General features: G+C 35.4%; 1 protein-coding gene across 2 annotated transcripts in view; it reads right to left on the bottom strand.

The window, feature by feature from the left end:
• TRHDE (thyrotropin releasing hormone degrading enzyme) overlaps nucleotides 1-18022 on the bottom strand; it is a 367482-nt gene that overhangs the window by 104110 nt on the left and 245350 nt on the right. For both annotated transcript variants that reach the window (XR_004620882.1, XM_034644164.1), the window contains exon 7: nucleotides 3582-3647. Coding sequence is in view for 1 of the 2 variants with exons in the window: in XM_034644164.1 (XP_034500055.1) it covers nucleotides 3582-3647 (66 nt within the window). In the remaining variant the exon portion in view is untranslated. The remainder of the gene's footprint in view (nucleotides 1-3581; nucleotides 3648-18022) is intronic.

Below are 18022 nucleotides of genomic sequence, written 5' to 3'. Positions count from 1 at the left end.
ACGTGGACATTGCTGCTGTAAACATCAGGGTGCAGGTGCCCCTTCGGATCACTACATTTGTTATCTTTGGGGTAACACCCTGAACACACCTGATCTTGTCTGATCTCAGAAGCTAAGCAGGGTTGGGCCTGGTTAGTACTCGGATGGGAGGCAATATATTTTAAAACTATGCTAAACTGAACCATTTAAGCATCAAATGAAATTCAAGAAATAAGGGAATTAGATTAAAAAAAAATCAAGAAGACCAGACCAAGGAAAGTTGTGATTATTCTGTATGAAACTATTTACTAGACTTTCTAATAGCTTATCAAATGAATTACATGGTTATTAGGAACAAAACTTTTCTCAAAAAGTCTCTAGAGTTGCTTCCTACTGAGGAATATATGGGTAAGTGAAACTGAAAATGTATTTTCCAATACAATACAAAAGGTAAATGAATATAGTTGAACTGATACTCAGATACTTTGTAAGTTAAATACGAACACTTGAACTGATCCAGAAATGTTCCAGAAACCTACCACCTTTCTATATTACTTTTATTGTATTTAATATATAAATATCTATATAAACTATTTTATACTATTAATATTTATTATATATTAGTATACATTTACATCTAATTTTAAATTTTATGTTGTGTATATTATACAATATATACAGCTGACTGTTGAACAACATGGGTTTGAACTACACAGGTCTACTTATACGTGGATTTTTTACCGTACAGTATTGTAAAGGTATTTTCTTGTCCTTAATATTTAATAACAAATTTTCTCTAGCATACTTTATTGTAAGAATACAGTATACAATGCATATAACATACAAAAATGTGTCAATTGACTGTTTATGTTATTAGTAAGTCTTCCAGTCAACAGTAAGCTACTAGTAGTTAAGTCTTTGAGCACCAAAAGTTATATGCAGATTTTTGGCTGTGTGTCGGGGGCGAGGGGGGTCAGCATCCCTAACCTCTGCATTGTTCAAGTGTTAACTGTATATATTTTATATATTTGTGGTTGTATTTGTAAAAAATAGTTGACTTGTTCCCAAAAGGGTTTAAGATGGGTCATAAGGATACAAAAATTGTAGAACACAGATTTTAGAAGAAACCTCCATTTTAAGATTGTTCCTGTGCAGAACATGAAAGGTCCAAGTAATAAACTGAAGAAAAAAAGGAGGAAAGGAAAGGCAAGAAAAAGAGGGAAGAAGGAAGAAAAGAAAGGAGGGAGAAAAATGTATATGAAAAACATACTATTTGTGATTTGGGATTGACTACAAACCTAACTCTGGGTCTGTCTTCAACATAAATTTCTATTTGCCAACACAGAAACAGCCATGGTTAATGTAAAAACAATTAATAGATTTTCCAGCACAGGTAAGCACTGGCAGTGCAGATTAGCTCCTGCAACAACATGTAAACCAAGACTTGCCAGAGCCTTGTGGATGGGAAATATATTACTATCAACTCGGTGACCACTCAGCACTATGACACGAACTATCTGTTCAGGAGGTCATTTCCAAAATGTACCCCATACATCTTCATGCACAAGAGATGATAATTTATCACCTAGACATAGGGATCTACTGTAAACTAATCCAAACTGCTGATGATACACTAAATCAGTTTGAGTGATGAGTATAAATAAAGCTGCAGGCGAAGTACTGAAGGATAGAGATCTATCTGATCAATGAGATGACACAAGGCAAATGAAAAGCAATGTTGACAAACATAGAGTCCCCTCGGTTGTAATTAACCAAATCATGTGTCAGAGCGTAAAGGCACACATTAACACAAGCTTCGAATAAAAGTTTAATACAATAGGAGTCCGAGGCTATATTCTTTTTCAGATAAAACTGAAGAGGGGCGCCTGGGTGGCACAGCGGTTAAACATCTGCCTTCGGCTCAGGGCGTGATCCCAGCATTCTGGGATCGAGCCCCACATCAGGCTCCTCCGCTAGAGCCTGCTTCTTCCTCTCCCACTCCCCTGCCTGAGTTCCCTCTCTCGCTGGCTGTCTCTATCTCTGTCGAATAAATAAATAAATAAATAAATAAAATCTTTAAAAAAAAAAAACTGAAGAGACTGGATCAGTAGTAAAGGGTGTATTAAAAATTGATGTGTTTTTGCATACCACCAAAAAAGCAACAGGATAAAGAAAAACTTTGCAAAACAATAATCCTTTCCAAATAATATAACTAGGGTTATTCAATCTGCTGAGCAAATCCATACACACAGATGAGGAAAAACAATAAAAATTTTATACAGAAAGTGATTTCACATCAACTCGCTACCAGGAAATCAAATTCAATTTGTGTTGCCCTCATGAAAGCTTAGATATTTTCTGGAACTGTCACACTACAACTTCAAAGGGGAAAAACAAAGGACTGGGGATAGGAAGGACATTCCTCCAGACAGTTGATATTCATGGAGGGCACTCCCTGAGAAAAAAGATTTTCCCAACTATGTGATCAGAATAGAGACTTCAGCACCCGGCAAATAGGTTCAATAGAATTCAGCTGTTCTGAAGATGTCCCGAACGGAAAGAGCTGATTAAAGTAAATTTCAACCCCTCCTGGAACAAATCTGTAAGAATATTTTCTAAGGGAAGTTATTCTTCAACAAATTTATATATTTTTTTCTCTGTCGTGTTAAGTATATGTAACTTTGTCGTAACATATTTAACTCTTGCTTTGTATTTTATCTTTTAGTTTATTTTGGGTAAAGATAGAATTACACCACTAAAATTTGACCTAATCCCATATGTAGTTTATTTAAATTTCAAAATGAAAAGCTTACTAAGAACAGATAAGATTGATTGCTCTCTCTGTCCTAGCATAATTGTATTTCAGGTGAACATCAATTTACTTTAAAGGACACTTCTAAGTAGCAGAATGCATCATAAATAATTCATCAATCACAGCTGCTAGAAACATGATTTACTTCAACAGGTTCAATGGAATAAAAGTTCTATTTTTCTATATTTGTGTATGCTTTAAAGTGTTTAAGAATCCTCCTTTTTTAAGAATCACTCTTAGATTCCACATTTCATACTTTAAATGCAGTATAACACTGCTTCTTTTTTTCCCTTTTATTTAAAACACTGTATTTCCAATTTTAAAAACATTTAAATATCTTTGGAACAAATAACAATTTAAGCATATCAACAGTAAAACAATAACAACATAAACGACACATGTCTGAAAAATTGCATTAAGATTTTAAGCCTAACATAATTTATTTTCACTTTATATTAACTTTTATACCAAAGGAAAGAGAAGTAGGCTTTTAGAAAATCTTATACCGATTATTTAGAATCTCACATATTTGAAAAATACTTCAATTTAAAAATGCATATTTAACAGCTCTAAATTGCATAATAGTTCATGTTTTACCAGTTGATACAGTGAGAATCCTACCTACCACTTTCATTTGTCATATGGAAAGCCACCACTTACCTTATTCATCTTAAAGTCTTCCATCAAATGCAGCAATTTCGTATCGGCAATTTCTCAAGCTGTGAAATATCTTTAAAATAAATATATTGACACGGAAAATGTAAGAAAAAATAGAAAGCATTTTACTCACTTGCAAACCCCTTTGAAATACTGAATGGCCCATAAAATTAGCCAGCATTCTAATTAGAGCAGCACCCTGTAGGAAAGAGTATTTAAAAAAAAAAAAAACAAGAAAAACAAAAAAAAATTTCAATCAAGTAACATGATTCTACAATTATCCTATATCCTTTAAAAAGTCTGCTTCATTCATGCTATTGTATTCTTAGAAATAGAAAAGAAACAAGAGAATCATGAATACAATATCCCACCTTACAGAGAACAATTGAATTTTTTGTTTTGTAGATCTAAAATTTCTGTGGATATAAAACCAGTGACTTCTAGATAGTCTCCTGGACAGAGTGAGTATCTCACGGCAATAATAAGCTGTAATTCAAGAGTAATAAAATTTTTATTGAACACCATATATGACAGAGTTAATAAAATATGGTTCTTGTTCTTACAAGCTCATAATCTAGTAAGGGAGGGATACCCATGTTAATAAATAATCATATTAAAATAGAGCTTTGGAGTAACATAGCTACTTACTCAACCCCTGGCTCAACTAAAAGTTGAGCTATCAAAGTGGAGAGAAGGGAATACCAAGTATTCAGACTGCTTGGGGGGTTCAAATCCTGGCTCTGACACTTATCTTGCCATATATCCACAGGAAAATTATTTAACCTCTCTGTTCCTCACTTTTCTCACCTTGTGAAGTGTAGGCAATACTAGGCTTTAGTTAATGTAATTGTCCTGAAGCTTACATGAATGACTACATGTAAGTCAAACTAGGTCTGAAAAACAGTAACCGTGAGAGGAGTGTTAGCTATCAGTATTATATCAGGCTAATTGTTGTTATTTCCTGTCTACTTTGTTTAGAGGCTGGAGGTAGCCGTATGTCCAAGAAAAACATGTGATCGATATAAATATTTAGAATCATAGAAGAAAATCCTCGTTTAAGAGCTTACCTCACCTATAACAATTATCATAATACTGTGGAACAGTATCAGTGAGAAAGGATAGACATGTAATCAATATGAAACATTCCAAATGATGATTAAGCCTGGATAATCACAAATTTGTATGTGAAATATAAGTAAGACTTCAAGAGGATGTTTCAGTCTGCACTCAGTTGTTTTAAGTATGAAGCAATGGGTTATAAGCGGCAGAAGTGTAAATATAAATGATAGCCTGGTTTTAGGGGGGAAAACATCCCTTGACGACGACATACCCCACTTCATACTCATCACAAATTCACACCCTCCAACAACTCATTTCTTACTCATCGTTTGTTTTTTATAAAAGAATCATAAGAGCCACACATGGATTCATCCTGCCGGGAACTGAACTGTGGCAGCCAGTCCAGAGACACAAAAATGCATTTCTATTGTTTGTTAAGAATTGTTTCCTAGAGCTCTGGAATTTTAATGCAATACAGTACTCAGGCTCCATGAATTGCCATTAAAGAAATGTCTCAAAAAATTTCAATCATCACCAAAAATGCTCCCAAAATTGGTATTTTATTCACAGCTCAAGAAACGATAAGCTGGACAAGTCACAGAGTTTTATGCCTCTTCTGATATATTTTCCTCCCACACCTTCTACTCTTTGCTCTTTCTTTTGCTTCTTCCTCTTTATCTTCTGCACACTTGTATAAGTCCATAAACTATAAGCATTTATGATTCAATCAGAGGACCAGGTTAGAATTCCCTCTAGAACTTATCAGCTCTGCTCCTTGAATTTCCTTGACAAGCTCTCCTCCTATACATTTCCCAGTCTAATCTACCCACCCAGAGGGTAGAAACCGTCAGTTCTGCAGCAAAACTAGCCCTTGCCACTTGGGAAGTGAAACTTAGAATCTCAAGCAGTCAACTCAAACTTTCCTTCCGAACAGAATAGCCGTCTTCAGATGATTTAAGTGTTTCCCTCTAGGTAATGATGACTTGGTCTCTTGTCAGGCTATAAAAACTATCAATTTAGCATGGTCTAATGGCAAAAGAGTCCTTTCTAATCATAAAGAATGTACCCGTTTTCCTGTCTGGGTTGAGTGCTAACAGGAGATAAAACCTAGAATATAATCAATATTTAAAAGTTATATAATGCCACTGGACTTCTCTTATTATTACACTGTGTAATTTAGTTAACTTTTAGAAAATATGTCTGTGTTGCCCACTTGAAGATTTAAAATTCTCCAGAGTAGCATGCACTCTTCTATATTTAACTAGCCTTTTCTTTCCAGAGCTAAATTTTGAAAATCCCTATATCATGGAACTGCGTAGACAGATGGGCTCTCCAACTGTTATCGTTCGGACAACATATACTGAGCACCTACTAGGTATGGATTATAACAAAGATCACAACTCTTTTTTTTTTTTTTTAAGATTTTATTTATTTATTCGACAGAGATAGAGACAGCCAGCGAGAGAGGGAACACAAGCAGGGGGAGTGGGAGAGGAAGAAGCAGGCTCACAGCAGAGGAGCCTGATGTGGGACTCGATCCCATAACGCCGGGATCACGCCCTGAGCCGAAGGCAGACGCTTAACCGCCGTGCCACCCAGGCGCCCCTAAAGATCACAACTCTTAATGCAGGCAAACTCACCACAAACCTTTAAAAAAAAAAAAAAAGAAAGAAAGAAAGAAAAGAAAACACCAAATCCCCTTTCAGCATGTCTTTAAAATATTATTTTCACCAAGAAAATACCATTTAAAATATTGTAACTTATATTCACCTGTGATTCAAAATTCCAGACCCATTCAAACAAAATGGATCTTAGACAACCTAAGTAGCTTTGTGGGAAATAAATACACTATTTCTGCAAGATTTTTATAATTTTAAGTCTTGCTCAAGAAAAACCATCACTGTATTTGCTATACTAAGGTTCAGAGAGATATAAGGATGGAAGCTACTGATTTCTTTTGAGGTTTCATAAAGAATATTCCAAAAAAGTATGCTTATAAACCCATTCCTCATGTAGTAATTCTTCTAAATGGAGTACTTTTTTCATATAAGTTCTCAGCTAAAATTTATTTCATTTTACATTGTAGTCATCTGTATGCATGCCAGTCTTATAGAGAATAAACATCTCCAGAGAAATGACTGTGTCCCCATGATTTGGTACCCCTGCTCCCTGTGCCTAGCTCAGAAAAGGTGTTCTCTTAACATTATAACTGGATGAGAGAGGGAGAAATTAGTAAAAGCACACCAATTACTTTGTATTCTTGAAGACCACTCAGCCGGGATACACAGTTTATTACTTTATCAGTGTACTTTAGTGGCAAGTAACTACTTTGGAAGAGAGGAAGATCTTCTCAACTCATTTATTCCTTTACCATATGCTTATTGAGTAAGGCAGTGGACTCAGTATCCTGCAGAATACAAACAGGAATGCCATAAGTATCTGTCCTCAAGGACCTCAAAGCCTCCTAAGTGAAATGAGAAGATACAATATAATGAATGACAAAGAAATAAAATATTCTTTTCTGTTTCAGAAGGGGGAAAAGTTCTTCTGTCTGGAGGGATGAAGGATAAAGGGGATCTAAAAAAGTGATGCTTGAGTTGGACCTTGAAGGATGGATGGGATGCTAGGAGCAAAGTTAAACAGAGAGTACGGTATGGCAACAATGGCTTTTGTATGATCATGCAGGTGTGAAAGTGAGAAGCACAAGTAGGGAAGGTGATGCTGAGGGACAGAGGGTATAAACCCAGGCAATAGAAGATTGGATGGAATATAAGATTTAAGCAGTCATTAGAGAAGAGAGAATACCAAGGCTGGGAATCAGATCTTGTTTAGAAGATGAGCAAGGATTTTGGAAAGGTGGTTTTAAAAATACAGTGGACCCTTGAACAATACAGATTTGAACTGCACAGGTCCACTTACATGCAGATTTTTTTCAATAAGTACAGTATTACAAATGTGTTTTCTCGGGGCGCCTGGGNCTGGGTGGCACAGCGGTTAAGCGTCTGCCTTCGGCTCAGGGCGTGATCCCGGCGTTCTGGGATCGAGCCCCACATCAGGCTCCTCCGCTATGAGCCTGCTTCTTCCTCTCCCACTCCCCCTGCTTGTGTTCCCTCTCTCGCTGGCTGTCTCTATCTCTGTCGAATAAATAAATAAAATATTTTAAAAAAATGTGTTTTCTCTTATGATTTTAATAACAGTATTCTCTTACATTACTGTAAGAAAATAGAATGTACTACATATAGCATATAAAATATGTGCTAATTGATTATGTTATGGGTAAGATTTCCAGTCAACAGTAAGGTGTTAACAGTTAGGTTTTGGGGAAGTCAAAGTTATACATGGATTTTTGCATGGGGTGTCAGTGCCCCTAATCCCTGCATTGCTCAAGGGCAAGTGAGTTATCTGTGATACTCCAAGAAGGAAGTAAAAGAACTAGAAGCAGAAGCAAATAATGGTAACAATGAGGATAAACCAGAGGTAGGTTTAAGGAATAGAACAAAGATCACTTTAAACCTTAAAGCCTCAGTGACTGGAAGATGATATTAGCAGATAGGTACAATTTAAAAGAAAGAGTTAGGTGAATATGGTAACATCCATTTAAAACATGCAGAGTTTGAGGAACAGGCAGGAAACTAGAAGAATAGAAGGCATACATGACCACAGGAATGAAATTCAGTGGCAGGTTATGATTGAAGACCTAAATTAGCAGGTGTAGTGGGTGAGATCGCTAAGAGAAAAGCACTGAGGTTTTAGTGAAGGAGAGAGAAAACAGAACCTTAGACTCTCTCTCCAGAGTCTGTATGATCTGCACTTGAGTGCCCATAATAGGTAGCCAATAAATAACTGCTGAGAAAATCACTGAAGAAATGGAATTATGAGCAAAGGATGACACATTGTGATAAAAACAAACAAACAAACACAGAAGTAGCACTGAGTTTAAGTAGTGTCATGTTTTAAGACATGTTTTAAGAATAAGTGCTTCAGATTTCGAGGGAAAAAATAGCTGAGAAGGCCACAGTAGGTCACGTTTAAGAGAGAGCTATTTAAGTAGACTTGGTGTGAAAGCCAGATTGAAAAACAATGGAAACAGAAGGAAGAAAGAAAAAGCAATCAGCATGTCTACATGAGGTTTGTTCGTGTTTTTCTTTGTAAGATTATGGGAGAAAATTGTATGCAAAGAAAAAGATGATCTAGGGGAGACAGAGGGTGGACACACAGTAGATCAAGAAATAGTTTTTGAACCAAGATTCTAGGACAGCTGGGTAAGAAAAGAACTACGGAGAGTATTGGAAAACAATAAGGACAATCTTCCCGTGAGACAGAACTACAGCAGAAAAGGGAAGTAAAGATAAATGAGACATTTTGAAGTACATAGCACAGAAGTTGAGGAAATGGATTGTAAGCTTCACTTGGTTGAACACTTTGTTCGAACGCTTGGTTTGTCTGACTCACTGCTGTAGACTAATTGCAAAAATTAGTTCCTGGCACATAGTAGGCTCTCAATAAATACTGAATAATTGATGGCCTGTCACTTCTCAGTAATGTAGGGGATGTGGTCCTAAGATTATGTGAAGTGGAAGGAGTGTAACTAGGTTTGAAGTAACTCTAGGGAAAAGGTAATAGGGAATCAAGAACGTGGAAATGCACAGAAAATTCATAAGTCCTAGTTGAAATGATTATTAATGTACCTTTCATTCATTGACCACCTTCTACGTGCCATATTTACAATACCATAAGGAAAATATCACTATCTTATTTGTCAGATCAGAAAATTGAGGCCTGAAAGGTTGTGTAACTTGCCCAAATTAACGTAGGTAGTAAGTTATGGAGCCAGGATTAGAAATCAATTTATATTCAACTCCAAAATCAGTACTCTTAACCAATTTGATTTACATTATCTTGTCCTAAATCAAAATAGTTACACGATACTCTTCAGAAACACTGGATACATCAAGAACTTAGAAAGAAAGGAAATTCTTAGAGTTACTCATTTCTTAGAATCAGTAGATGTTCCCAAAAGATGATGAAGGGAAATCTAATTCAATGAGACATAGTTGAAATAGCTGACCAATATGCCCAGGATTGGGAATGAATTAGAAGACATAAATAGGCTAGCATAACAGAACATATGGATAGACTAGGAGTCACGAAGCTAGCTTAGGACAGGTTGAATAAGAACAAAACACTAGCAAGGTTAAAAATAGTGATTTTTTTGGTCAGATGCTACATGCAGATGTGACAGCTGTGAAAATGCACCATTCACAATTTCTACTGTTGGCCCTCAGCATTTGTCACGGCGAAAACAGTGCTCTCCTCAGTGTACTCCCAGCCAATGACTAAGCACAACAGTGGCATTTACGTGGGCCCATTCCATTGAGACAGGGACTCCTCTAATAGGAAATTCTGCCTCAAGGAGTCTCCATTGGCCTGGATGAATGTTTCTTGCAAAGGGCTGTGGTCTGAAACTCTTACAACCCAGTGCTTCTTCCTTCCCTGTCTCCTTCCCCAGGCTGTGGACTGCAGTGTAGTCTTACTGAGGCTCTCCCTACCTTCTTGGGCTCCCATCCAAAATAAATACCTCACACACTACATTGTCTTCTTCTTAGAAATCTGACCCAGTAGGACAACTTTAAACACTGAGGTCCAAAAAGTATAACTTGTTGGGAGGACAGGTCACTGGAATAAGTTGGCAATGAGTATACTCTAATAATAACTAGCACATACACCAAAACCAGATCTTCCCCCTTCTTACTCATCTCAAGAAGCCCTTTAGTGGGTATATTCCTACATTTCACATAACAGATGTGTTTTTACTTCTTCAGCAGGTAAGGAATCAGTATATTCAATTTACATATGGGAGTGACTGAGTCTAAAGGATAAAGTAATTTATCAAAGTTACACAGGGATAGTAGTTACTAGAACTTGCCTCCAGACTTGGTTTCATCTATTCAGTTGTTGAGTTCTTGGATTAGCATAGAAACCTAGAAGGTAAGACTTTCTTGTTACTATCTAAGTTACTGGAAGGATTAGTCCATTGATTCTAAATCAAAGTATTTTTAAAATGTAAATTACTTTTTAAAAAAAAGATTTTATTTATTCATTTAAGAGAGAAAGAGAGCAAGCACATGAGTGGAGTAGGGGGTGGATAGAGCCAGAGGGAGATAAGAAACAGACTCCCCACTGAGCAGGGAGCTCAACATGGAGCTCAACATAGGACTAGATCCCAGGGCCCTGAGATCATGACCTGAACTGAAGGCAGACACTTAACCATCTGAGCCACCCAGGTACCCCTAAAATGTAAATTTCTAAATAATGTCTGTGCATGAAACCTGGACATATGTGGAGATAACACAGTGTTCTCACATCATTTGGTATTGAAGAATGGTTTATGGTCTGGAATAAAAGCATATCTTAAATCCTCCATGGTTTTTCAAAAACATGATTTTTTTCCTTGTTTTTCCAAAAGTGTGGTAGCTATATTTAGGACCTGAGGAAGAAAAAAAATAAATATCTAATCCCATATATCGCTCACTCTTCAATTGACTACCAAAAAGAAAGGCTGATGGGGCAAGAGAGCGGAAGAAGAGAAAAAGGGGACAAAGAAAGGTAAAGAAACTTAACATAGGAAAGCAGACTTAATGTCCCATTTACGCAGTCACCCACGCTTGGAAGTCTGAAGTCCTCTTTGATTTATTACTTCCTAAGGCCAAGCCTCTATCACCACATGGCAGAATTATTCGACAGCCTCCCAGCAACAACTTTAGTTGCACTCTTTTTCTCAGCTCCATCCTATGGACTAATTTTAATAATTACTTCTGAAGAAGCACGTTTGCTAAAAGTCCTAGCTCTGTCATCTACTAGACTAGATGGAAAACTTAGGCAAGTTAGATGAGCTCCTCAGTACCTGCATTAACATATCACAACACTCACTATCGCTAGCTACTGATGACGGCGACGCTGTGGGGTTGCTGCTGGTGAAGATGATAGCTACCTCGAGATTTTTCTAAGTATTCATTTAAATCATTTATAGGAAGCGCTCAAAGCAGTGCTTAGTATATAATATGCTTCAACAAAAGTATGTAGTTATTATCATTGTCTTCATCATTACCGTCATTTTTATGTTACCTCCCTATCCCCAAACTCTGCTTTTTAACACATTTCTTACGGTAGCCAATCAAGCCCATACACAGTGAAACTCGCCATTGCCTACCAACACATTTTCCCCATATGACCAAATAATCAGCTTCTACTCTGGTTAAGCTGATTTTTTCATGATCCCATGAGCCAACCTTATGCCTTCATGTTTTAATCATACTATTTACTCCAATAGCAATAATATTCCTTTTCGATATTACATTCTAAGTCCTATACATTATTTAAAAGCACAGGGAAAGTCCATACTGTCATAGAATACATTCCAAAATGTTAGCCCTCAATGCTCTTCTCTCTGCTGCAGTCATAAATCCTTTAAGCCTGACTACACAATTTATCAAATTATTTTACATCGCTCACTAATTGTTTCATATGACTGTTCTTCTTTCCACACCTGGATGCAGGTCATGTCATTTAGACTTATTATTGGCACACCTGTTAGCTGTCAATGCTGTAACTTTTCCATTGCCAGTGAAAGATGTTCGCAGCTAAGAGAAGTATTCAACAACTACTTGCTGTTTTTAAATCAGCAATCCAAACCATGAGCTTGGAGCCAAAACACTGGTCTCAGTCTTCCCTGTTATAAAATTCAGCATTTCCCCTACACTGGGAACTTTTAATTTTCACTATTCTCAGGCAATGATATTCAAACAGTGCAATCTATATTTAAGTCAGTAGGAAATCAAAAATGAGGACCATAGATCCAGAGACAAAGAAAACAGGAGCTTTCAACAGTGTCTGAAATAGCAATTACATGAAAGCGTTCAATTAAAGAAATTTTAAAAATAACAACACTGTAAATTCAAATGAATGTTCATGGAGGGACACAACATTAGAGCAGAAATTAACAGAATAGAAAATAAAGAAATGGTTGAGAAGATGAAAAATAAAATAACCAGATCTATACAAAGACTAATAGGAAAGTTCTGGGGAAAAAATTGATCAAGGGAGAAAAAAATAAAAAATACATCAAATGAACAATATTAGGAATAAAAATGGGCACATAACTACTGAAAAAATTAAAAATAGTAAGAGAATACTCTAACAACATGCTGATAAATATGAAAACTTAAAAGAATTTTCTATAAAGCTACAAAGTTGTCAAAAATGACCCAAGAAGTAAAAATACTAATCATTGGTGAAAAATAAAAATAAAAAACCACACATNTTTCTATAAAGCTACAAAGTTGTCAAAAATGACCCAAGAAGTAAAAATACTAATCATTGGTGAAAAATAAAACTAAAAAACCACACNAGAAGTAAAAATACTAATCATTGGTGAAAAATAAAAATAAAAAACCACACATACACACACACACACACACACACAAATCATGCCAGTTTTACAGGCAACTCAACTTTAAAGGAAATTCTGTAACACGTAACCCTTGTCTTATACAAATTACTATAAGAAAATAAAAAAGACCAAACAAAACCTTAGCATTTTTTATGATGCTTGTGTAACTGATAGGCAAACTGGACACAGTAAATGATAGTCTAATCTCATTTTTGATCATGTATAGATATATATATGTAAAAGTTCTGGGAAAAATCCCACTTACACACTATATATACTAATATATAAATGCAACTTGGTTATATATATGTGTTCTATAATACAACAAATAACATATGTACATATAATGCATATTATATAGAGGAAGAGAGAGATTTTAAAAGCAGAGCTTAAATAAAACTAGAGTTTATCCCAGAAATTCAATAATGGTTTAATAACAAAAATGCTATGGATGCAATTCATCCCATTAATGGACTAAAAGAGATAAACTATATGAAGATCTCAATGTATGTGAGAAAAACACTTGCTATGACTTAGAATCATTCAAAATAATACACCTTAGTAAAATAGCAAGAAAAGGGAATTCACTAACATGTTAAAGAGCATCTTCAAAAAATACACTGAATAGTGAAACATCGTATGCATTCTCCTTAAAATGGCAGAGACAAAAATGGCCTCTACTAATACTTACATTCAACAGTACAATAGAACGAGTAAACAAACAACAGAAATATGAAGCAAAAGATAGCAATAAAGTAACAAATTAGTATTATTCAAAGATGACGTAAAAATCCCCATAGAAATCCAAACAAACGCATAGAATTATTGTATAAAATCAATAAAAGAGTGCAACAGGGTTGCCTGACACAGATCAGTACATAAAAATCAAAAATTGATGTATATTAGTAAAAACTAATTTACATAAGTAATTTACAAAGAGTCTTATTCTCAAAAACAAAATACACAAATATAACAAAACCAAGTATCATATGGAGAAGTTAAAAATTATTCAGCACTTTCATGGAAAAAAAATCACATAGCTGACACAAGGACCTAACAATGAAGAACTATATTTCTTATTAAGCTAGAAAGAGCTGTTATTATAAAAATGTCAAAATTAATCTATAAAAACTTCAAAAGACTTTTCCTAGAAACTGTCTTCATCTGAAAATTCATATGGATTGGCATAGTTAACAGTAGCAATTTTAAAAGAGAACAAGACAGGGAGAATCATCATACCAGTTATCAAACCTAAAAGGCTATAATAGTTAGACCGAAGGCAGAAATGTTGAAACGGCAATACATAGACATCAGGGACCAGAATAAAGGATTGCAGGTCCACCAGTGCTGATACTGGTGGTAGCTGACAGAGCTGCTATTACAGAAAACTGGGACTAGCACAGGGAATTCTTAAATAGCAACGAGAAGATTGATTATCTAAACAAAAATGAAATTACATTTACATCATGACACACAAAAGGAAAACTGAAAATATCCATGTCAATTAAAGAACTTACTATAAAGTGCAAAATTTTTTAAATGTTAGGAAAAAAATCAAAGCATGTCTTTGAGAATTTGCATTAGAGAAGGATACTGAAGTAAAACAAAAAGCATGAATCATAAAAGAGAAAATGGACAGACTAAAGCAGAGCTAGCAACATCTGATGATAAAAGACATCATAAATTAAAAGATAAATTACAGTCTTACTGGCAACAAAAAAATTAGTATTCAGAATATAAAAAAGACTCTCATTAATCAATGATTAAATAAATAAGCAAACAAATTTAAAAACAAAGACCCCATTGGAAAATGGGAAAAGGATGAAGTACCAATACTTTATTTTTCCTTTTGTTTCCCTTACCTCAAGAGACATATCTAGAAGGAAGTTGCTACAGCTGATGTCAAAGAGGTTACTGCCTGTGTTCTCCTCCAGGATTTTTATGGTTTCAGGTCTCATATTTAAGCCTTTCATCTATTTTGAATACATTTTTGTGTATCGTGTAAGAAAGTGGTCCAGTTTCATTCTTTTGCGTGTCACTGTCCAGTTATCCCAACACATTTGCTATGATCCAACAATTGCACTACTAGGTACTTACCGAAAGGATACAAAAACACTAATTCATCAAAACGATACACACGACCTGGTGTTTATAGTTGCCTTATCTATAATAGCCAAATTATGGAAACAGTCCAAGTGTCCATCAACAAATGAACAGATAGAGAACATGTGAGATATATACATAGATAGATATTATATAGCTATAATGAAATATTACTCAGCTATAAAAAAGAATGAAATCTAACCATTTGCAATGACATGGTTGGAGCTAGAGAGTATTACGCTAAGCGAAATAAGTTAGAGAAAGAGAAATACCATATGGTTTCACTCACATGTGGAATTTAAGAAATAAAACAAATGAGCAAAGGAAAGAAAGAGAGAGAAACCAGGAAACAGACTCTTAACTATAGAGAACAAACTGATATTTACCAGGAGGGAGGTGGATGAAATAGGTGATGGTGATTAAAGAGGGCACTTGTGATGAGCACTGGGTGTTGTATGTAAGTGGTAAATAACTATATTTTATACCTAAAACCAATATTACACTGTATGTTAAGTAACTGGAATTTAAATAAAAACAGGAAGGAAGGAAGGAAGGAAGGAAGGAAGGAAGGAAGGAAGGAAGGAAGGAAGGAAATGGGCGAAGGATATACACAGAAAATTCAAAATGTAAGAAATCCAAAGTGCAGTAAATACACAAAAGAGACTTAATCTCATTAATAAATAAAAAAATGCAAATTTCAAAAGTAAGATAGCATTTCATAGCCTTAACAAACCAGGCAAAAAACTGGGGAGTTTAGTAATATCAAGTATAGATAAGGACCTGAGGCAAAGGGATCTCTCAAACATTCTAGTGGGAGTATGTATATAAACACATTGGCGGAGAAAATGGCACACTATGGCGAATTTATAGATTCATTTATTTGTAAACTCACACACGATTATTGAGTACTTGCTGTGCCAGGCACCGCTATAAGGACTGAAGATAATGTAGAGAACAAACCAAATATAACTTTCATGGAATTTACATTCTAGGGAGAAGAGACAGTTAGTAAGCAGCTTAATGTAATCATGCCAAGAAACAATTATTGCTATGAAGAAAAATAAAGCTGGACAAGGGTGCTGGAGAGTGCTAGAAGAGATGGGCCCTCAAATTTTTTGTAAGAATTCCTTTAATAAATTGATATTTGAGCAGAGGCATGAGTCAAATGAAGAAGTAAGCCATGTTGATAATTGGGAAAGAGCATGCCAGGCAGAGAAAACAGAGTTGACTTCTGAAATCTAAAATTCCGAAGAGAGATTGGGGCTAGAAATCTAGAAGTCCCAGACTCCCACAAGAAGCAAGTATAGATTAAATAGATTAAAAAGATCTATTTTTATATTACATATATACATGCTGTTTTATATTATACATTTCATAGTATATGTTTATATTGTTCATATATTTATTATATATTAGTATTATTTATAATAATTATTTTTACATTTTATATTATAAAATATAAAATAAAATTACCAGGAATATATATTATAAATATATAACTGCATATATATATATATTCTGAAGAATAGTTCCTGGGGTATTTCCACATTTAGAGTCTGAGAAAAGTAAATGAGTTCATCAAAAAGTTGAGGGAGGAATGCCCAGTGAGTTAGTAACAAACCAAAAAGAAAAAAATTTTTTTAAAGAACACGGTATCTAGGAAACAAAATGAAGAAGTGTTTCAAGGGGAGAATGATAGTCACTCTAAAATGCGCTTGAGAAAGCAAGTCAACTAAGTTGAAGACTAACTGCATTTTTCAATGTGGCGTTAATTTTTGAACTGACAAGAAAAATTCGGTCAAGGAGTAAAAATGAAAGTATAATTAGAGTAGTTTTAAAAGAGAAGGGGGAATAGGAATTGAGATTTTGCATTAAAAGACTGCAAAGACATAAGGAAATAGCATGGGGGGGGTGTAAGTCAAGGGATTTTTATTAAGAATAAAATATAACATTTTATGCAGATAAGACTGATGGAGTAGAGAAGGGAACTTTAAAGTGTCAGGAGAGGGGACAGCTCTGCGTAAGTAATCTCAAGTAGGCAAGAGGGGATAAGATCCAGCTTCACACAGCCATCCACTGCCCCAAGAGCAAGGGAAGCAGAGTTTTTAGGGGTTGACAGATGAGATGTCTAATTTTGGAGGTGGGACAACATTGATATGTTTTTTTCCTAATATCTTGGTGAAATAAATGCAGTCCTCAGATAAGAGTGAAGAGGAATAATAGAATGTGAACACTGAGAAAAAAGAAGAAAGTCCTAGCTGTCTGTAAGTACGGTAAATTGGAGAAACATAAACGCACACACCCAGCAATTACCCAGTAATTTCTCTAGCAGGTAGATACACAGTGCAAAACACTTGCATAGGATGCATCCAGACACATGCAGAAAGATGTCATTTGCAACATTATTTTTCATTTCTTCTTTTTTAAAGATTTTATTTATTTGTTGGAGAGAGAGAGCACAGCAGGGGGAGCAGCAGGCTGAGGGAGAAGGAGAAGCAGGCTCCCTGCTGAGCAACGAGCCAATACGGAACTCGATCCCAGGACCCCAGGATCACGACCTGAGCCGAAGGCAGACACTTAACCTACTGAACCACCCAGGCGTCCCTATTTTTCATTTCCAATTCAAATTTCAATAGCTTGTAATGAACAAAAACTGCAAAAAAACTTGGGTGCATGAATGAGGGGCTAGATAGATTTATTTATTTTTGTTTCAAGTTTTTATTTAAATACCAGTTAGTTAACATAACAGTGCAATGTTAGTTTCAGGAGTAGAATCTGATGATTCATCACCTACATATAACGCCCAGCGCTCATCACAAGTGCCCTCCTTAATACCCATCACTCACCCATTTAACCCGTATTCCCACTCACCCCCCCCAACAACCCTCCGTTTGTTCTCTATGGTTAAGAGTCTTTTGCATGGCCTGCCTCTTTTTTCCCACTAAGTTCATCTGTTTCATTTT

The sequence above is a fragment of the Ailuropoda melanoleuca genome, chromosome 15 (genome assembly GCF_002007445.2).
Source record: "Ailuropoda melanoleuca isolate Jingjing chromosome 15, ASM200744v2, whole genome shotgun sequence".
Classification (NCBI taxonomy): Eukaryota; Metazoa; Chordata; class Mammalia; order Carnivora; family Ursidae; genus Ailuropoda; species Ailuropoda melanoleuca.
The sequence above is the reverse complement of the archived record's forward strand: the minus strand, read 5'-3'. Positions and strand labels throughout refer to the sequence as shown.